The sequence below is a fragment of the Mobula hypostoma genome, chromosome 25 (genome assembly GCF_963921235.1).
Source record: "Mobula hypostoma chromosome 25, sMobHyp1.1, whole genome shotgun sequence".
NCBI lineage: Eukaryota > Metazoa > Chordata > Chondrichthyes > Myliobatiformes > Myliobatidae > Mobula > Mobula hypostoma.
In genome coordinates, this window is record NC_086121.1 from 6,022,117 (window position 1) to 6,044,388 (window position 22,272).

General features: G+C 45.5%; 1 protein-coding gene across 11 annotated transcripts in view; it reads right to left on the bottom strand.

Moving 5' to 3' along the window:
• The window catches only part of samd11 (sterile alpha motif domain containing 11), a 324,631-nt gene extending 303,958 nt beyond the window's left edge, over positions 1 to 20,673 (bottom strand). For 5 of the 11 annotated variants that reach the window (XM_063032829.1, XM_063032827.1, XM_063032828.1 and 2 more), the window contains exons 1-2: positions 19,625 to 20,625; positions 17,338 to 17,429 (exon numbers count right to left, since the gene is read on the bottom strand). In XM_063032829.1, the coding sequence (XP_062888899.1) occupies positions 17,338 to 17,429; positions 19,625 to 20,240 (708 nt within the window). In that variant the 5' untranslated portion in view covers positions 20,241 to 20,625. Of the gene's footprint in view, positions 1 to 17,337; positions 17,430 to 17,528; positions 17,849 to 17,882; positions 18,050 to 18,840; positions 18,950 to 19,251; positions 19,364 to 19,624; positions 20,626 to 20,645 lie in introns of those variants that run through there. The other 6 variants (XM_063032832.1, XM_063032831.1, XM_063032833.1 and 3 more) reach the window with 6 other exon arrangements.
• Positions 20,674 to 22,272: the final 1,599 nt, after the last annotated feature.

Sequence of the window (22,272 nt, forward strand, 5' to 3'; positions counted from 1 at the left end):
GGGGTGCAAAGGGGCTTGGGGAGTTCTCGTGCAGGATTCCATAAAGATTAACTTGCTGGTTGAGTCAGTAGTAACGAAAGAAAATGCAATTTTAGCACTCATTTTGAAAGGACTAGAATATAAAAGCAAGGATGTAATTCTGAGGCTTTATAGGGCTTTGGTCAGACCATATCGGGTATATAATGAGCAGTTTTGAGCCACTTAGCTAAGAAAGGATATGCTGTCATTTCCAAAGGCCCCAGAGGATGTTCACAAGAAAGATCCCGGGAATGGAAGGGTTAATGTATAAGGAGCATTTGATGGCTCTTGGACTGTATTCAATGGAGTTCAGAAGAATAGGGGAGAATTCATAGAAACCTATCGAATATTGAGAAGCCTAGATAGACTGCATACGGAGGGGATGTTTGCTATAGTGGGGGAGTATAGGCCTCAGAATAGAGGAACGTCCATTGAGAATAGAGATGAGGAGGAATTTCTTTAGCCAGAGGGTAGTGAAGCTGTGAAACTCATTGGTACAGATGGCTGTGGAAGCCAAGCCATTGGGTGCCTTTAAAGTGAAGGTTGATTAGTAAGGGCGTCAAAGGTTATGAGGAGAAGGCAGGAGAATTGGGTTGAGAGGGATAATAAATCAGCCATGATGGAATAGTGGACCAAATGGCCTAATTATGATCTTATGGTCTAAAAAGAAGTTTCTCCGACAGTTCCTCTCGGGGAGTAACACAGGAAAATCCATTGAATTGCAAATTAAGGAAATAATTAAATAACTTGGGCTAAAAACTGGTGCAATTAACCATGTTCACATTTTTAAATTGCATTACTCTCGGGCACTAACATCACAACTAAATAAAATTCCAGGCAATGTAATTTTACAAGAACAGTCAGTAACTGCTAACAAAAATCTGGCATGTGGCAATTTTTTGCTTAGAACAATAACACATTCTAACCTACAATTGTACATAGAATCTTTGAAACAGAGAGGAGTGAAAAGGACCCCTGTCCATTCCAACTGTGATGGATATCCCAACCTGGAATAATAACACCAAAGATCCTTATGAAAGATTTTGAGGATCAGCTGGAAGGACAAACCAGCATACTGGATACCAGTAGTGGATACGGCCCAGTCCATCACAGGTAAAGCCCTCCTCACCATTGAGCATACCCACCCTGCGTTGTTTCAGAGAAGCAGCATCCATCATCAAGGACCCTCACCAATCAGGCCATCTCGCTACTGCCATTAGGAAGAAGGAACCTCAGGTACCCACACCAGGTGCAGGAACAGTTATTACCCCTCAACTATCAGGCCCTTGAACCCTGAACACTCAACCTCACTTGCACCATCACTGAAATGTTCCCTCAACCCAAGGACTTACATTCCAGGACTCTTCATCTCATGTTCTCAATATTTATAGCTTAGTTATTGTTATTATTTTTTATTCTTCTATTTACATAGTTTGCTGTCTTCTGTACTCTGGTTGAACGCCCTAGTTGGGCAGAATTTCATTAATTCTGTTACTGTTATCATTGTATGCCCACAAGAAAATGAATTTCACGGTTTGTATGTGCTGACATACATGGACTTTGATAATAAATTTACCTTGAATTTTTGAACTTCAGAGGAGGCCAACATGAACAGTATCTCCACTGTGATAAAGCAACAGCAACTCCCATAGATTGGTCAAGTTATCCGGATGCCAATCTCACATCTCCCCATATAGATCCTTCACTCCCAGCTGAAGAAAGGTCAATGAGCCCATGGTAGGCAAAGGAAATGCTTCAAAGATAACATCAAAATCAGCCTGTAGGAATTCAGCATTACATGTAAAAACTGGGAAAACACAGCAGTCAATAGATACACCTGGAGGAAATGTGCTCAAGAGGGGGCTGTGCTGCATCAGAGCGACCCCCGCTGTGCCGCAGAGAACAAGTGGTAGCAGCAAGAAGAGACTGAACAACTAAAAAGCCCGACCACTAACCATAGCCACTTACGCTTGTCCACACTGCACCAGAGTATGTGGATCTTGGATCAGCCTCCACAGCTACCCAAAGACCCACGAATAGACAACCCCTTCGGAGAACGTCATACTTGACTCAACTGATCACACTGCTACTATACTATCAACGCCATTTCCATCTGCCTATGTGAGCTGCTATACCCTTCCTATTGAAGTTCTATCCAAATGTCTTTTAGTCATAGTCATAGTCATAGTCATAGTCATAGTCATAATTTATAAATCCCGGGGGAAATTGGTTTTCATTACAGTTGCACCATAAATAATAAATAGTAATAAAACCATAAATAGTAATATGTAAATTATGCCAGTAAATTATGAAATAAGTCCAGGACCAGCCTATTGGCTCAGGGTGTCTGACCCTCCAAGGGAGGAGCTGTAAAGTTTGATGGCCACAGGCAGGAATGACTTCCTATGACGCTCTGTGTTGCATCTCGGTGGAATGAGTCTCTGGCTGAATGTACTCCTGTGCCCAACCAGTACATTATGTAGTGGATGGGAGACGTTGTCCAAGATGGCATGCAACTTGGACAGCATCCTCTTTTCAATCCTCTTTAAAGGTTGTGATAGTGTCTATATTTCCTCCCCTCACACCTCATTCCAAATGTACTTCAAGGTCACCTTAATTTTCTCTCCCTCACCTAAAAACTGGCCTTCCAGTCCTAGATCCCCTGTTCTGGGGGGTGGTGGGGGGGGGAGAAAGATTCTGACTGTCTATCCTATGTGTAGGTATATTTAAAGTGGAGGTTGATAGATTCTTGATTTGTAAGGGGTTTAAAGGTTATAGGGAGAAGGCAGGTGAATGGGGTTAAGATGGAAAATAAATCAACCATGATGGAATGGTGAAGCAGACTTGATGGGCTGATTGGCCAAATTCTGCTCCTATGTCTTATGGTATGCACCTCAGAATTTTGTTAACATCTGAGGTGCCCCTGAGCCTCCGGTGAGGTTTGAATCCAGCCGATCCAATCTCTCCTTATACAGTATCTATAGGCCACCATTCCAGTCAACGTCCTGGTGAATCTCTTCTGCACGCTCTCTACTGCTACCACATCCTTTCAGAAGTACAGTGGCCAAAACTGTACACGGTACTTTAAATAAAGTCTAACCAATCTTTTTCTGTGACTGCAACATGTTATCCGATTTCAATTCCAATTCAGGTTCCGATTCATTTACTTCTCACGTGTACTTCTCTCTTCAGAGATGAAGAGGCCTGCGGCAGTATTTCTAACATTCTCTTGCTTATTACTTTTATATGCGGGATTTTAATCCTGACTTCACATGCTGCTACACTGCTGATTTGGGCAATATTGCTTTATGGTTAACACCTTGAATCTATTTATTATGTTCCCATCTTGATACATAACAGCTTGGTACGGCAACTGCTCTGCATGTGACCGCAAGAAACTGCAGAGAGTTGTGAACACAGCTCAGCAGATCATGGATACCAGCCTCCCCCACCCCCACCCCCACCCCCCATGGACTCTGTCTACACTCCTCAATGCCTCAGTGAAGCAGCCAGCATAATCAAGGACACCACCAACTCTGGATATTGTCTCTTCTTCTCCATCCCATCGGGCAGAAGATACAAAAGTCTAAAAGCACGTGCTACCAGGCTCAGGGACAGCTTCTATCCCACTGTGATACGACTATTAAGTTGTTTCCTACTACGATAAGACCTCACAATCCAGCTCCTCATAATCTTGCACCTTATTGTCGACCTGCACTGCACTTCCTCTGTAGCTGTTGCACTTTATTCTGTTAGAGGCTACAGAAGGTTGTAGGCCCACCAGCTCCATCATGGGCACTAGCCTACCCACCATCAACAACATTTTCAAAAGGCAGTGTCTCAGAAAGGCGGCATCCATCATTAAGGGCCCTCAATATCCAGGGCATGCCCTCTTCTCATTACCCCCATGAGGCACAGGAGCCTGAAGACACACACTCAATATTTCTGCCATCAATTTTCTGAATGGTCCATGAACCCATGAGCACTACCTCACTATTCCCCTCCTTAACTATTTATTTATTTATTTATTTATTTATTTATTTATTAATATAAGAGATTCTGCAGGTGCTGGAAATCCAGAGCAACACACACAAAATGCTGGAGGAACTCAGTAGGTCAGGCAGCATCTATGGAGAGGAATAAACAGTCGAAATTTTGGGCCAAAATCCTTCATCAGGACTCCATTGATTGTTTATTCCCCTCCACAGATGCCGCATGATCTGCTGAGTTCCTCCAGCACTTTATGTGGGTTATTTATTTTGCAATTTTTTAAAAGGTATTACAGGGTACTGTTGCCACTAAAGAACACATTTCACTACATATGTTAGTAATAATGAACCTGATCTGATTCTACCTCAGTGCACTGTGTAATGACCTAAAACCATAAGATACAGGAGAAGAATTAGGCCATTTGGCCCCTCAAGACTGCTCTGCCATTTCATCACAGCTGATCCAATTATCCTGTCAGCCCCAATCTCCTGCCTGATCTATGCAGGAAAACTTGTCACTGCATCTTCATACACGTAACAATAATAAACCATTTCCAATTGCTGGAGATGTTGTTCCTCCTCCCCCCCCTTTCCTCCTCCCTGTCACGTCTGTAGAAACGTCTTTAAGTCTAACAGCTGGAATTCACAGAGGACATTATTTATAACCCGAAAAGACTAGTAATTTCCGCCAACCTCCAAAGCCTGAGAGAAAAAAATAACACACAGTCCAGCGAAGAGGAAACACGTTTCTCTGGGGGGAAAGCGGCTCCAGAGGTGTCAATATCGAAACCCAGAATACAACGACGCGTGGTTTTCACAACTTCCCATAAGGTGAGCCATTAGATTCGAGGCTGTAATATTTGTTTCCCCAGTGCAGATGGTCAAGGCAAAGGGCAAAGGCCAAAAAATCTCTTTCTTGGCCATGAGTGGAGGGACCAACAGTTCGCTTTAATTAAACTTGGGAGAGAGGGGCCGGATTTTCAAACCAGTCAAAATTAAGTGGGGAAATTGTCATTTTTTTCTTTTAAATGTAATTGTTTAGAGTGAGTTGCCCGCCATTCAAGTGTGCTTATTAATTCATTGCTATTTTCTTAACGAGTCCACCCAGGCTATTAGTCAGCGGCCTGGCACATAACTCTGCATAATGTAAAGCAGGTTTGTCAGATTAGTGGAGGCAGAGGGCGAGAGGGAGGGGGGAGAGAGAGGGAGGGAGTGTAGGGGGTGGGGGAGTTGGGAGGGAGAGAAGGTGTGGGGGGAGTGGGGAAGAGGGGAGAGGGGAGGGGAGTGAGGAAGAGGAGGAGAGAAGAGGGGAAGGGGGAGAGGGAGGGCAGGGGGAGGTGGAGTGGGAGAGAAGGGGAAAGGGGAGGGGGAGAGAAGGGGAAGGGGAGAGGGGAGGAGGGGAAAGGGAGGAGGGAGAAGAGCAGGAGGGAAGGGAAGGGGAGAGGGAGGGAGGGAGGAAGGGAGTGGGGAGGGGAGAGGTAAAGAGGGGGAGGAAGGGTAAGAGGGAGGGGGTGGGAGAAGAGAAGGGGACAAGAGGGAGAGAGGGAGAAAAGGGGAGGAGAGGAGGGGAGAGGGAGAGGGGAGGTGTGGGGGAGGGGAGAGGGAAGGGAGGGGGAGAAGGGGGAAGGGAGGAGGAGAGGGGAGGGATGGAGGAAAGTGAGAGAAGGCGAAAGGGTGAGTGGGGTGAAAGGGGAAGGGAGAAGAGAGGGAAGAGGACAGGGAGGGAAGGCATGGAGGGAGGGCAAGGGGGAGAGAGGGGCAGGGGATGGGGAGGGGGGAGTGAGTGTTTTGGGAGAGGGGAGCGGAGGTGGAAAGGGAGGGAAAGGAAGAGGGGAGAGCAGAGAGTGAGAGAAAGGTAGAGAGGGGAGAGAGAAGCAGGGGTTGAGAGGAGGGAAGAATGGGAAGAGATGAGGGAGAGAAGCAGGGAGGGAGGGAGGGAGGGAAAGAAAATGACATAGCCAAGTCCCTTTACAAAGAAATAAAAGTCTTTCTGCGGACTTCAAGCCGACACTTATTTATATCTGCGTGTGTGTGTGTGTGTGTGTGTGTGTGTGTGTGAGAGAGAGAGAGAGAGAGAGATAGAGAGAGAGAGAGAGAGAGAGAGAGAGAGAGAGAAGGGAGCTGGAGGGAGGGGAGGCTGACTGCCGATGGAGCGATAAGAAATGCAGCGCACACTTGTCCAGCCGTTCCAATGCAGACGGCGGCGCGTTTTGGAATTGAGTGACCGCTGGTTTCCTGTGCGGGGGAAGCTACAATTCACAGCTGCACTGAATGTCTCGCCTCTCGTCTCCCTGCAGGTACCAGTAACCCGCAGCCACCATGAAAGACTTAAAAGGGCAATTCGTCAACCAACGTGGACTTTTTTTTTCAATCAATGCTGGCTTTTGGACGCGGAGACTTTACAACTGTACCGAAGCGTCGCGCATCCTCAAGCGGCTTTTAAACGCGCACCAATGCCATAAAAATAGACAAGGTGGGGCCCACTTATGGCCAACATTTGGCAAGGACGATTCGCTCACCAACCCCGTGCATTACTGGAAGCCGCAACTGCCAAACAGACCCAACTAGCGTGACTGAAGCAGAATTTCCACCTTGTGCTAAATAGGGAACTTTGTTAATGCTCAGTTTAAAATAGTCCGGCCACGTTTGGATTCAAAATTCAAACCACCATCCACCCGCCCCAAAAGAAATCCCCATGACTTGAGGCTAACATGGTCTTCGTAACTTGTCTTGATTTGAAATGTTAACATGTTAAAAGTCAAGGGAAAGTATTGGTAAAAAGTACAGTTGGCTCTTCGGCCCATCGAGGCTCCTGCACTCTTTAATTAGAACACTATAGATTTTGGTTTCAACTTGTTTCTGGACACCTTTGTCCGTTGCTAACTGGTATTCACTTCTTCCAGCTGAATGTAGGAAGGGCCTCAGCACTGAAAAAGCATCTACCATTAAAGACCCCATCACCCAGGACGCATCTTCTCATTGCTACCATCAAGCAGGATGAGGTACAGGAACCTAAACGCACTCAACATTTTAGGAACTGTTTCTTCCTCTCCGTCATCAGAATTCTGAATGGACAATGAACCCATGTACCTCACCATTTTTTTGCTACCTTTAGCATTACTTGCTTAATGTAAATTATGTATATACACATATATATATATAATTTACATAAAATCTTATTGTAATTTATAGTATAAATATTGGCATTAAACCAGAAACATATCAGCAGGCTGTCCCCTGGATCACAGCAATAGGAAGTACAGGGCTTTTCTTGTCGCCAGCACTGCAGTAAGCAAATGCCACTTGGAATTACACTCAGTGGACATGGTATTAGGGCCGCTCTGAACCTGATAAAGTGGCCACTGAGTTGATGTTTGTGTCTTCTGCCGCTGTAGCTCATCCACTTTGAGGTTCAAAGTGTAATGTGTTCAGCTACACTCTTCTGCACACCTTTTTTTGTCAAGTGTGGTTATTTGAGTTACTGTCACCTTCCTGTCTGCTTGAACCCGTCTGGCCATTTGCCTCTGACCTCTCTCACTAACAAAGCACTTTCACTCACGGAACTGTCGCTTGCTGGATTTTTTTTTTTGTTTGTTTTTTTCACCATTCTCTATAAACTCCGGAGAGCTTATGCATGAAAATCCCAGGAGAGCAGCAGTTTCTGGGATACTCAAACCACCCTGTCTGACACCAACAATTATTCCAAAGTCAAAGTCACTTAGATTACATTTATTCCCCATTCTGAATCTCTGCATGCTTTTATGTATTGAGTTGCTGCCACATGATTGGCTGATTAGATATTTGTATTAACGAGCAGGTGTACAGGTGTACCTAATAAAGTGGCCACCCAGTGAAGATTTGAATTGCAATTGACTGAGCATTCAAATACTAGGTACAAACATCTTTATACATCTGGTTGAAGAGTTGACATCCAATTTATCTACAGTCTGTGCAGAGTTAGACAATAACTTCACTGGAGAAGTCGTTAAAATCCGCAGCGGGGTGTGGTGTGACATCTGCAGAAGGCCTCACCACCTCACCACATTTAAAAATTAGCCGGAAGTGGCTTGTAGTGGTGTGACCTGCAGGGTTGTGGATGGGGAGTGAGGAAGTGGGGATAAACTAAAGCCAATTTGGGGCCAACAAGGGGCACAAAAGACTGAATGGCCTGAATGATCTGTAAATTATGAATCTATGAATGACATTACATGGCTTATTGAAAGGGTTGTGTGTGTGTGTGTGTGTGTGTGTGTGTGTGTATACACAACTCTGGTCAACAAATGTAACTAAAATAGAATCCAAGCCTTTATTTCTGATATATATTCTGTTGCTACCAAAGTGGGTTTTTTTGTGCAACTCAAATATGCAGACATGCAGAAAGAATCAAAAGAATCTCTGAGAATACTCATCTAGAAAAGTTCACCAAGTCCTTTCACCTTCACACCGACCACAGATCTGGCCACTGAACCTTAATTAGAGCATCTGACAGCACCAGATAGTTAGTAGGGATTAGTTTTTACTCTGGTCTTACTTAATGTAACATTATATTCTCATTAGCTTTGTTTATTGCTGCCGTAAACCAGACAGGGGACTGCCGTGGACAGAAGGGCAATTTGATCTGTTTTTTTTTAAACATGGCACACCATGTCAATGGGCAACATAGACACGCTATTAATGTCCACGCAGCGTACAAATATATGGATTTTTTTATTATGAACTTTGAAAAACTCACTGGGCTGCCTAGATTGGCCCACAAATTACCGTGAATTCTGCACATGGGTTTACTCATGATGCATCTTTACTGTCACTTCCACATAATTGTAAATGTGGCTTAAAAAATATGCAATATGCTCTCAACCCCATTCTTCCTAAACTATATTTTCAAAACCACATTTGTGTTATATGTTTTAGTACTGTAATGCTGTTGAATTGGACTCAATCATTTGTATAGATTTTTGGATCAAGAATTCAACAACTCAGTGATGGGAAAAAGAAAAAAAACTTTTTACTTAATTTATTAGTCATTTTCAGACACTACATTGCTGGTAACTTGACAGTTTCCTGGTAACATTTTATCCTGTCTAGCTGGGAAATTTTGGACACTCCATCAAATGTGATATGAAAAAAAAATGTCAACCAGCCAATGCATTTTTGTCAAATGCATTTGGAAAAATACCAGTAGCTCGCCAGGCAAATATTACGAACAAAGAAGTGTTGAGTACTTGAATGAAGCAAACTTGCTCTGCTCCCATTTCCTTGTAACGCTTGGCACCTAGTGTTCACCCTTCTCTCTGTGTTCATTCATTAAGATTCAACAAGTGGATTTCAATAAACTTCGATCTTTAACGTAACTTGGATAACAAAATGACCATTTCCAAAGTTTATTAGCAGGTTCAGCAATGAAGTTGCCACAAAATATTTCTGAGTAACTGCCCCATCATTAACAATATTAGATTAGATTATGAGAACACTCAGTCCTCGTTTATTGTCATTTAGAAATGCATGCATTAAAAAATGATACAATGTTCCTCCAGAAAGATATCGCAGAAACACAGGGCAAACCAAGACTAAAACTGACAAAACCACATAATTATAACATATAATTACAACAGTGCAAAGCAATACCAAAGCAATATGAAACAGATCTTGAAAATGCATGACTATGTTATAATGTGTTGTAAAAGAATGGCCTGACTGGTAGAAGCTGACAGGAAGGCGACAGTAACTCAGATAACCACGTGTTACAACAGTGGTGTGCAAAAGAGCATCTCTGAACACACAACGCATTGAAACTTGAAGTGGATGGGCTGCGTAGACCACGAACATACACTCAGTGGCTACTTTTATCACGTACAGGAAGCATCCAATAATGTGGCCACTGACTGTACGTTGACTGCAGATGCAGTCAGGAGGGTTTTTATTTATTTATTGAGATACAGTACGGAATAGGCCCTTTAAGATGCGCCGCCCAGCAATCCCCAATTTAGCACTAGCCTATTCACGGGACGATTTACAATGACTGATTAACCTGCAAACCAGTAGGTCTTTGGGTTGTGGGAGCACCCACTGAAAACCCACAGAGTCACAGGAAGAACATACAAACTCCTTACAGGCAGTGGCAGGAATGGAACTGGGGTCACTGGTACTGTAAAGCGTTGTGTTAACCACTACGCCACCGTGCTACTCTGTGGGGTCACCCTAATGCACGTCGCAGTCAGACCCAGCTGGCACGAGATTCCCTAAACATCACTCTCTCCCACCTAATCGCAATCCTGTTATGCTGTGCTACACTGACGGAGAAGAAAGAAAGAAAAATAAAGAGAACATAGACAAAGCCCTGACAACTGGCCGGCCGGCGGTGTAGTGGCATCCGCACCGGACTTTGAGGTGAGTGGTCCCAGGTTCAAATCCGGCCAGCTCCTTGCACGCTTTACATCCGTGCTGGGCCGAGCGTCAAGCTAGCAACTCGGCCTCGTAAAAAACAGGCAAATGCGAAAGAAACTGCAAAAAATGCGGCCCGATATGCCACAAGGCGCAGAGAGGAATAACAATTGACACCAAGGCTGGAATAATTTTATACAATTATAAGCCTGATACAACCTAAACCAAATTACAAACCACAAGGTCGGTGGCCTTACAGACTGCCTGAAGTAAATGGTCTTCTTCAATTACAACATGAACACACGTATGGGGACATGACTATCTCAAATTATACTGTGCAGAATGAATTGCATTATAACTTAGAAATTGCAATAATCTCTTCGACCCACCCACCATCAGGCAGGAGACACTGTAGCACTAGGACAAGGACTGTTAGGATAGGAAACAGCTTATTTACTGATTAGACATCTTTTACTGCTGAACCTTTATAGTTGGGTAGGAACTGGGAAGAGACTAAGTTCCCCCGATGTAGCAAGGAATGAGTAACTTGATCTACCAAGTCAATGCCATGTTTTTTAAATAGCTATCCAATTAATCCACGCTGCTGTCCTTTCCAATTAGCCGGATAAATACTTCTCTTTCAAGTGCATACCCCATTACATTTTAAAAATTGCCCCAGGCCGAGAGACTACTGAACATGCTGCCACCACCCAGGGTGTCGTCACTTCTGAAGCGCTAGTTGCATGTATTGTTTACTATTTGACTGGAGTTGTATATTCACCTTATTATTCGTTGCTTATTTGTAGTAATATTGCCTTTGTGTTATGTATGAGTTATATGTGCTATGTTGTGCACTTTGGTTTAGAGGAACATTGTTTCATTTGGCAGTATACAAACATCGTTCATTTGTTATATGCTGTGTCAATTAATGTAGACGATCATGGTCTTTCCATGACCATGATTGTTCTTGGCAATTTTTTTTCTACAATAGTGTTTTGCCATTGCCTTCTTCTGGGCAGTGTCTTTACAAGACGGGTGACCCCAGCCATTAACAGTACTCTTCAGAGACTGTCTGCCTGGCGTCAGTGGTCGCATAACCAGGACTTGTGATATGCACCAGCTGCTCATATGACCATCCACCACCTGCTCCCATGGCTTCACGTTACCCTGATCAGGGATACAGTATGGCTAAATAAAATAAAGTTGAATTTGAACTTGAATTTTATTAGCTGGTAAGCAATGGGAAAAGGGTTCGGCAATGAATACCACAACTAGGCTGTGGGTTGAAATCCAATCAAAAGAAAGGTCTTTACATCATTCCCATCAAAAACTTTAAAAATGGCAATGTCCAATTCTTTAAAATTCATCCACACAGTTAACTAAGAGCCACTCTCAGAGCACGTGAAACAAAGTAAAGGAGGCATTTTAAAAAAAATGAAGGATCACGATCTCAATGCCATGATTATTCGCGCACCATTTATTTTGTTATCAATGAAAGTCACGTGACAGGGAACTTCATGTCGGTGCCAAATATCTTTGGGTGCATTTTGAATGTGACATGTTGATGGTAGAATCAAACATGCATCCCCTCGCACTCCATCAACTCCCAGCAGGCCCCCCATCACCACAGTAGAATAGCGGTTGGCACGACGTTATTACTACAGATCAGGGCATTCCAGAGTTGAGAGTTCATTTCCGGCACCATCTGCAAGGAGTTTGTATGTTCCCTCCGTGAACCTCATGGGTTTCACGCAGCCGCATTGGGCCTGAAGTTGAGAGGCCTCGGACTGGCATATGAAGGCTGTGGGTCAGCGATTGCTCCCCACGGGAAGCCTGAGCTGGTGCTGTTGCTTTCCTCGATGCTGACTGAGGATGCTTTCAAAGTTCCGAGATTTATCTGATTACTGGTGTGGACTGTACTTTATTTTAGTCTCCTCCAGTTTTCTGTGCTTTCTTTCTCGTTGCCGATTGGCGGGAAGGCGACATGCTACCTTTTTTTGGCGAGGGAGGGTTTGGGGATTTGGGATCTGAAGTTCTTGTTGGTGATTTTCAGTGTGAGCGATCTGTTAGATTTTTGTGTGCGAGAGAGGGGTTGGGGGTTTAACGTTATTGTCACTGGGTTTTTTTGGGAGGGGCTTGGGGGTTAGGGGTTTGATCATTTAGCTGTCATGTCCAGGTGAGTGATCCGTTTTGCTTTTCTTCGTGCCAGAGTGGGGGGGGGGCGCGGGTTGATGTCTTTTCTTTCAAAGACTTCAATGGTTTTTCTGTAATTCATGGCTATCTGGAGAAGACGAATCTCAGTGTTGTATTCTCTGTACATACTTTGATAATAAAATGAACCTTTGTTTCCTCCGGGTGCTTTGGTTTCCTCCCACATTCCAAAGATGTATGGGTTAGTAGGTTAATTTATCACTGTAAATTGTCCTGGCTAGGGTTAAATAGGTGGGTTGCCATGTGCCATGGCTCGTTGGGCTGGCAGGGTCTATTCTGCACTGTATTTCCAAAATTTAAAAAATCTCACCGCCTCATTCTCTGTATCATAGTCAAGAGTACACGACTGAGTGTCCTACAGGGCATTGGGAGAAATCCTTAATTATACTGCGGAGGTGTTGTTTCTATAATTTGCTTTGTCACTTCCCAGTGGTAAAAGGACCTTATTTGCAGACTACATAAAGATAGGTGGTGGGACAGGTAGTGTTGAGGAAGCAGGTAACCTGCTGATGGATTTGAACAGGTTAAAAGAATGGGCAAAAAAGTAACCAATGAAGAAGAAGATGGAACACAATGTCAGGAGGTGTATGGTCACGCACTTTGGTAGAAGGAATAAAGGTGCAGACACTTTTCTAAACAGGGAGTGAACTCAGAGGAGCAGGATTCCTCAAGGGTTAATTTGCAGCTTGAGTCGGTGGGAAGGAGGGCAAATACAATGTTAGCATTCATTTCAAGAGGGCTAGAATATCAGAACAAGGATGTGATGCTGAGGATTAATAAGCCATTGGTCAGGCCACACTTGGAGTGTTGTGAGCAGTTCTGGGCCCCTTATCTAAGAAAGGATGTGCTGACATTGCTGAGGGTCCGGAGGAGGTTCAGAAGAATGATCCTGGCAATGAAAGGGTTAAAGTATGAGGAGCATTTTATAGCTCTGGGCCTGCACTCACTGGAGTTCAGAAGAATAAAGATGGGCTCTCATTGAAACCTATCAAATATTGAAAAGCCTGGATAGCATGGACGCGGAAAGGATGTTTCCTATCGCGAGGGAGACTAGGACCAGAGGGCACAGCCTCAATAGAACCATAGGAGCAGAATTAGGCCATTCAGCCCATCAAGTCTGCCCTGCCATTGCATCATAGCTGACTTATTATCCCTCTCAACCCCTCTCCCCACAACTTTTAACGTCTTGATTAATCAAGAACCTATCAGCCTCTGGTTTAAACATACCCAATGACTTGGCCTCCACAGCCATCTGTGGCAATAAATTCTGCAGATTCACCACCCCCTGGCTAAGAAATCACTCCTCGTCTCCGTTCTAAAGGGACATCCCTCTATTCTGAAGTTATGCCCTCTGGTCCCAGGCCAACCCCAATATAGCAAATGTCCTCTCCACATCCGTTCTGTCTCGGCCTGCCAATATTCAATGAGATCCCTCCCCCTCATTCTTCTAAACTCTAGTGAGTACAGGCCCAGAGCTACAAACAACGTGCCTCATATGTTAATGTTTTGTCAACCTCCTCTGTCCCTCTCCAGTGCCAGTCTCCCTAAACTCCACTAAGATTGCTCTGTTTAAAGTTGTAGAAAGGTCCAACCGCTTACACTGGCTTCTGAAACTCAGCATCCACTTGCAGCCACCTCTGTGTTGGACCTGTTCCCGCAAAAGACTTACTACTTCTCAAACAATAGTTTAAGATGGACAGTCACATGCAAGATACTCCAGTGCCTGTGAAACAGCAATGTGGCAAATATGGCACAAATCAATATCCAGGCACAAAAGAGATTCTGCAGATGTTGGAAATCTGGAGCAACACACACACCAACGCCGAAGGAACTCAGAGGGTCAGGCAGCATCTATCAATCCTGTATCTAGCAGGCTGAGCGGTGTCATAACGACAACCTCTCGCTCAATGTCAGCAGGACCAAGGAACTAATTGATGACTTCAGCAGAGGGAAACCACAGGTCCATGAGACAGTCCTCATCAGAGGATCAGAAGTGGAGAGGGTGAGGAACTTCAAAATTCCTCAGTGTTACTATTTCAGAGGATTTGTCCAGCACGCAGCACATGAGTGGAGTTGCAAAGAAAGCACGGCATTGCCTCTACTTCCTCGGCAGTCTGCGAAGAATCTGCATGACATCTGAACTTTGACAAACTTCTTTAGACGTGTAGGGGAGAGTGCATTCGTTGCCTGTATCATGGCCCGGTATGGATACACCAATAGCTTTGAACAGAAAAAAGGTAGTGGATTCAGCCCAGTACATCACTTTAAGGGCTCTTTATCTCATTATCAAGTTCTCATCATCTGTTGTTATTTATTTATATTTGCATTTGCACAGTTTGTTGTCTTCTGTACTCCGGCTGATCTTTCATTGATCCTGTTATAGTTACTATTCTATAGATTTGCTGAGTCTCCCCAAAAGAAAATGAATCCAGAGTTGTATATGTATGTGTACCTTGATAATAAAATTCACTTTGAACTTTAATGAAGGGTCTTTACTAAAATGTCAACTTTCCCTTTCCCCTCCAAAGAAACAGCACACAAAACGCTCGAGGAACTCAGCGGCGCAGGCAGCATCTATGTTAAGAAATAAACTGTCAACATTTTGGGCCAAAACCCTTCATCGGGACTGAAATGTCAACTGTTTATTTGCCTCCACAGGTGCTGCCTGACCTGCTGAGTTCCTTCGGCATTTTGTGTGTGTTACTCTGGATTTCCAGCGCCTGCAGAATCTCTTGTCCAAAGTCAAAAATTCAAAGTAAATTTATTATCAAAGTACATATTTGTCAACATATACTACCCTCAGATTCATTTTCTTGCAGGCATTCACAGTAGAACCAAGAAATGAAATAGAATCAATAAAAAACTACACACAGACAAAGACTGACAAATAACCAACGTCCTTGTGTTTATGATTCATCCATTTTGTGTGTGTTGCTCTGGATTCCCAGCATTTGCAGAATCTCTTTTGGTTAAGACATGTCGCTTCATAGAAACAGTCTGATTCAAGATTCAGGACTGTTTAATGTCATTTCCAGTACACAAGTGTAAAGGAAAATTAAATAATTGTTATTCCGGATCTGATTCGACAAAAAAAACACACACAAAGAGAAAGAACACAATATGAAAAACAGAATAAATATAAATTCATAGGATAGCTTACCCACACAGATTGATTGTGTGGCCATAAAGTGACACTAAGCATAGGAGCTTCCGTAGGTAAGCTGACTCTGACAGGAAGTGATAAAGTAGTGATGGTTGAGGGTGTGGAGGGGTGGGTTAGTGGGTGGAGGTGTTGATCAGCCTTACTGCCTGGGGAAAGTAACTGTTTTTGAGTCTGGTGGCCCTGGTGTGGATGCTACATAGCCTCCTCTCTGATGGGAGTGGGACAAACAGTCCGTGAGCAAAGTGGGTGGGATCCCTCATAATATTGTTGACCTTTCTGCACGCGTCCTTGATGGCGGGTAGGCTGGTACCGCTGATGTCTCCCCTCCGCGGCAGTGCAGTTTGCACACCATGCAGTGATGCAGTGATGCAGCGTGTTAGGATGCTCTCCAGCATTGTGTGTGCTGCTAAACATCCAAACCCATAAGTAACTAACTGCAGAGGAGGGGTTCATTATTATTGCGCCATTTCATCAAGCCAGACACTGAGAACTAGGTAAGTGGTTGAATGTGGAAAATGCATTGACTTAGATTTTCCGTTTATGCTATGTGGCAATGCGTGCAGCACGAATGCAAAATTAATTAAACTTCAGACGAATGAGGTGACTTTATTAAGACATAAAAATTTCCAAGTAATCTTGAAAAGTTAAATGCTAAGTGCATCTTGAGGGAATGTCTGCTCTCAGAGGTGTGCGCGCGTTTGGAATCCTCTCTCCTGGACAGTTCTGGAGACTGACTCATTGAATACATACAGACTCGAGATAGACAGATCCTTGGCTTCTGAAGGGGAAGTCGAAGGAGATGGGGAACAGAAAGGAATAAGAAGCTAGCGCCAAGAATTGATTAGTAATTGAGTGGCTGGACAGTCCCGGGGGCCAAGTGACTGACTTCTGATTCTTTTTCTTAATTGAGCTGACACCAACGCGACTATATGATTCTTCAAACAGAAAATTGCACAAAACCGCTGTTTTCTTGCGGCAGTCCTTTTTAGGTCGCCCGTCGTGTTAGTTTAATCATTTTAAGCCCGTGCAAGCAACTCAATCTAAACTTCCACAGGAAGACCGAGAGAACGCGCCTCGAAGCGAATTGGCCAAACTTTTTCCTTTTACAAAAATAGCCCACGGTGTTGGAGGTGATTGATGCCGGTAAATTGATTAACGGCCTCGATCCCTCCCACCCTCCGCCCCTGGGAAGAGACCGAGACTGGACTCTGGTGATTGATAGAGAGGAGAGAGGCGGCTTAGATGTGTTTGTCATTCACTAGGGGGTGGTCAAGTCAGGAAAGGAAGATCAGTTGTTTTGAGTTCCACCGAAGGTTTCCGGCGTGTCAGTTTAAAGTCGCGGCTGTTTGTTTTCTGAGCTTGTATTAACCCCCCACCACTAACGAGACCCCCACTAATCATCACATCGTTATTACCTTATCAATAGTCAACCAGCACGATTGTAAACAGGATTTTCATTGCATTAAAACGTGCAGAATCTTTGCTATTCCAAACATACTTTTCTTATAAAATACTTTTGCATCCACAACAAAGACGGAAAGGTATATTAATTTTTTTTAAGTTAGCAGGTCTTACCACCGGAGATGAAATTCGGCAGCCGGGACAGTCACAGATTGGTGGATGTACCTGTAAGATTCCCTTTGACATAAGTGTCTTCAAACTTTTCCCTGCATTAGAGAAGAAAAAAAATTAAATTACTGTGAAAAAAATAATTCGAGCTGCGCAGCGCCAGCGTTTGTGTGAGGAGGAAATTCTTATTAATTCACCTCTCAAGTGTGCACGGTCCTCCTTAAATACACATTGGAGAAGCTACGAGCAATCCCCACAACCACGGCAACGCGACCTTAAAAATACCGGGAAGCGCATTTCCCTTCCTCCTCTTTCATCTCGGCTCTGTCACACGAGCAGAAAATTGTTGGTTTCCAATTAAAGCGACGCAACTCTTGAGGAAGTGCGGCAGTTTTGCTTATTTGTAACAATGGCGAATGTTGTTTGTGGAGAGGCCGAGGCACACGCTGGTAAAGAGCGCACCGGGGGAGGGGAGGGGGAGCACAGCACAGCTCGAAGCCAGACACTCAGCGCAGTCAGATGCAGAGTCAAAGAGCCAGAGAGACTAATACCGTAACACTGGCAGGACCTGCGAGAGAGTGGCGCGGCGCAGCCAGACAGTGCAGCAGACACCTCGCACCGCCAGAAGCCGAGTGTCAGAGCAACAGAGCGAGACAGAGAGAGAGAGGCTGCTGTCGAGACCAACTCTCTCAGGACGGTGTCCGGGAGTCACTGCCTGCCAGAGGGACCAGTGTTCCCCGCCCAGGCACTGCCAGGGATCCAATGGATTATCAGAGAGACAAGTGTCTCGGCCGAAACACTGTCAGATGGTCGCTGGATGCTAGAGGGACCAGAGCCTCTGTCCAGACGTTGTCAGAAAGTCACTGAATACCAGAGGAACCAGTGTCCCTCTCAGAGTCACTGTATATCAGAGAGACACTGTTAGAGTCACCAGCGTCTCTGTATAGACATTGTCTGGGAGTCACTGATTACTAGAGGGACCAGTGTCTTGTCACTGGATACCATAGAACGGTGTCTCTGCCCAGTCACTGTCAGGGTGCCCCTCGCAGAGACACTGTAAGGGGGCGGGGGGTCACTGCAAGCCAGAGTGAAGAACCCACTAGAGCCAGACAGTGACTCACACTCGGCAGCAGACGACAGCTCCCTCGGCCCGGCTCCGTTCCAGGGGCAGCTGCACACGGAGAGCCCGCCAGCACCACTACTACACCGCAAGAGTTAAAACAGCCGCGCCGGCAACGCCGCGGGTGGGCAGCAGGTCCCACCCACGCCTCCCCAGCGAGAACCACCCGCACTTCAGCATGGAGACGCGCCAAGCCCGCAGTTACCGGCGCTGTCACTGACCATATCAAGAACACCGCTGGCCCAGGGAGCGGGGGATCGCATTCCATCCTCACTTCCCGGCTCAACCAGCCTCTTAATACATTCCTCCACAACAGCCTGCACCCCCACCCAACCCGCTCCACCTCCGGCCAGCTCCTGTTAATGAATACAGACAACCGTTTAACTCACTTGATCTCACGGCCGGGCTCGCTTGCTTCTCGATTTCCCTTAAACTTTCGAGCCGTTCACCGGCGAAAGCACCGTATAACGAACCGTGCCACTCCTTTCCCCAACTCCCCAAAACACAGACACACAAAGGTTCAATTATTTATCATTTCTGCTTAGTCAGAGCCATCCTGACGGCTGTGTCTGGGATACGGCTACTCCCGGCCAAAGACAGAAAATAGCTGTCTCACTTCTTGGTTCGTCTCTCTCGTTTCCCAAACTTCATAGGCCAGCGACAGACAAGTACATCCCTCCAACCACCACTCTCCCCCCCCCACCCCGCGAAACAAAATATCACTGCTGCAAGGTAACCTGGGGGAGGGGAAGGCGGGTGGGGGGGGGTGGGAGAGGTCAGGTGTAAGTAACCATTATCACCTTCTGATCGTCTGCTGGGTTTGCGGTTATCGGTTGAACAAACAATCTGTTGGCCCAGTTTACCTGCACCCGGTGCGGCTGATCCAACTTTTACGCACGTTAACTTCCTCAAGACGCGGACTGTCCCCAAGTGTACAATAATCACATTGCAACCTCTTCCTCCCCTCTATTGACAGAAGCAAAGATCTCTCTCTCTCTCTCACTCTCTCTCTCACACACACACACACACACACAAACCTTCCCTCTCTCCATTTCTCTTTCTCTCACCCTCCCTCCTTCTCTGTCCCTCGCTCTCTTTCCTTGTCCCCTCTCTCTCTTTCCCTGTCCCCCCTCCCCTCTCTCTCCCTCTAGCTTCACCCTCGCATGCACCCACCTTTGTGCCTTATGCTCCGTTTCCAGTCCTTGGCTGTCTCCCTGCCGCTGACGAACTGAAATTCGTTGGGGGTCAGCCACTCGCCCCGGTAGCGGATGGAGGGTCCCTTGCTGCCTTGGCACAGTTTATGGATGTAGAGGAGGGCTTTGTTTTCTCCGCACTCCACTTCGATGCAGGGCTCCCCGTTGTCAAAGATCGGCTGGAAATCTGGAACGGAATGGAAGCGCTCTAGCATCAGGTCGCCCGGGTGGGCAGCCTCGGGGAGACCCAGGAAGGCACGCTGGCGCCGGCTGAAGATGTGGTCGTAAGGCGCAGGGTGTGGAGTCACCATTGGGATGGACAGAGGGGCCAGATATTCGGGAAGACTGTCCAGCAGCCCCCGAGTGACCATTTCCCCATCGGCTTTCTCCTTCTTGATTGCAGGCATCCTCATGTAAACGCTCGCTACAAGTTCCTCTCCCCGTAGTTTCTCCTTCCGAGCGAAGCCGTTAAAATGCGGGAACTGTTTCGACCCGTGATATCCCCAGCGCTCACGCAGGGATGACTTGTTCGCTTTACTTAGATCTAACACTTCGACCTCTGCCGTCGCTCTAATCTGTCTCCCCGTACCTGACATCTCGGGAAGGTGCTCGCCGCCGTGTACATTATCTTGGCGAAATGCTTATTGATCCGCTATCGACCCACCTTCTCGCTGAAGCGTTTTTCTAACTGATTACCTTTCTCTTATTTCCGGGCGAGGACGAAACTCGCAGCGGTTTTAAAATTCGATTTTAACCTCACAGTTCGAGATAAAGTTATCCCCTCCCGACACTTTCCATCAATAAACCTTAAGCGGATCAGCCGTGTCAGACCGCTTGATAAAACCCACTTCCTAAAAGTTGTATAATCTCCACAAAATGTTAAAGTTTCTTTAAAATAATCTCCCCCTCTTTAGATTTCTAAAAAAGACCAGAATTTCTGTTTTAAAAACATAGCAAGTTATTACTTCTGAAAAGCCTCATACATTTTATTTTAAACCTACATTTTTGTTTCTGGGAGTCACGCTTTAGTTCAGAGACGAAACATGATTTGCCCTCTCTGCCGCTGCTAAGTTGGCCCATTTAACCATCGTAGGCTGTCACTGAAAGGAAAGGGGGTGCGATACGTACGACCCAGTGACATAATCTGTCCAATTAATTAAAGAATATTCCCACCTTCACCCGCGCACACTCAATGAGCTCCGACTTTTGGTGATTTTCAATCCAATCCACAAATGTTTTCCCAAAGTATTTTCTCTGTGTTTGGAGCTGTCCTCGACTCCAACGCAATGTTTACAAATAGTTCCTCTTTTTTTAAAAAAAAATTCAGAACAGCGCGTCTGCACGGGGCGACACACACACAAAATGCTGGAAGAACTCAGCAGGTCAGGCAGCTTCTATGGAAATGAATAGACTGTCGATGCTTGGGGCCGTGACCCTTCATCGGGACTGGTGTCTCGGCCCGAAACGTCGGCTGTTTAATCCTTTCCTTAGATGTTGCCTGACCTGCTGAGTTCCACCGTTCCACCATCATTGTCAGTGTTTGTTTTTGTGTGTGTGTGTGTGTGTGTGTGTCTGTCTGTCTGTCTGTCTGTCTGCGTGTATGTGCGCTGCTCTGGATTTTCAGCATCTGCGGAATCTCTCGTGTTTATCACCTGCATCCCATACCCGTCAGTGTCACAATAGAGATGAGATGGAAACAACACAGACGGACTCCGCTCATTGAGGGCAAGTTCTCATTTATGACAGTGATGTCCAATTCGCCACCCACTCAGAAACTAAACGTACAAAAATAGAACACAATATAGGAAAAGGCCCTTTGATTAAATTAGTACCCAATTAAATGAGTAATCAAATGACCAACTAAACTAACCACTTCTGCCTACACCCTGTCCATATCCTTCCATTTCCCTCACATCCATGTACCTATTTAAACGTCTCTTTAAAATCCAGAATGGGTCTGCCTCTACCACCAACCCAAGCAGTGCATTCTACCATCACTCCATGTGTAAAAACTTGCCCCTCACATCTCCTTTGAAATTACCCCTCTCTCACCTTAAATGCATGCTCTCCAGTATTAGACATTTCAACTCTGGGGGAAAAGATAGATACTCTTATGCCTCTTATAAACCTCTATCAGATCTCCCTCCTTCTCCCCCCCCGCCCACCCCCCACCCCAACACCACTACAACCTCCGCCGATCCAGAGAAAACAACCCAAGTTCGTCCAGCCTCTCATCACGCCATCTAATCCAGGCAGCATCACTCAGTATCAAATCTCCACGGACGGTGTAGCCAACAATTAAATAACCCTCATGAAGTCTTCACTTGAGTTCAGGGTACTGTACCTCGGTCTCTGCGATCATCCGCAGAGAGGGGTAACGGCGTGACAGCCTGTTTCTCTTCCCGCTCCGTGCATTCTTACAACCTGACAGTGCCTCCAGGATTCAATCAGCATTGGACGGGTGGACGAACGTTCAGCTTCCCTTCAGAGTTAACACCAAGCCATTCTGATACCAGTGGGAACCTCAGTTTCGGGGCAGGCCGAACCCGTCCTGTATCGGTTTCTTTATTTAAGGAAGGATGTTGCCGTGTTAGAAGTATTTCGGTGAAGGTTTATTCATTTTGATTT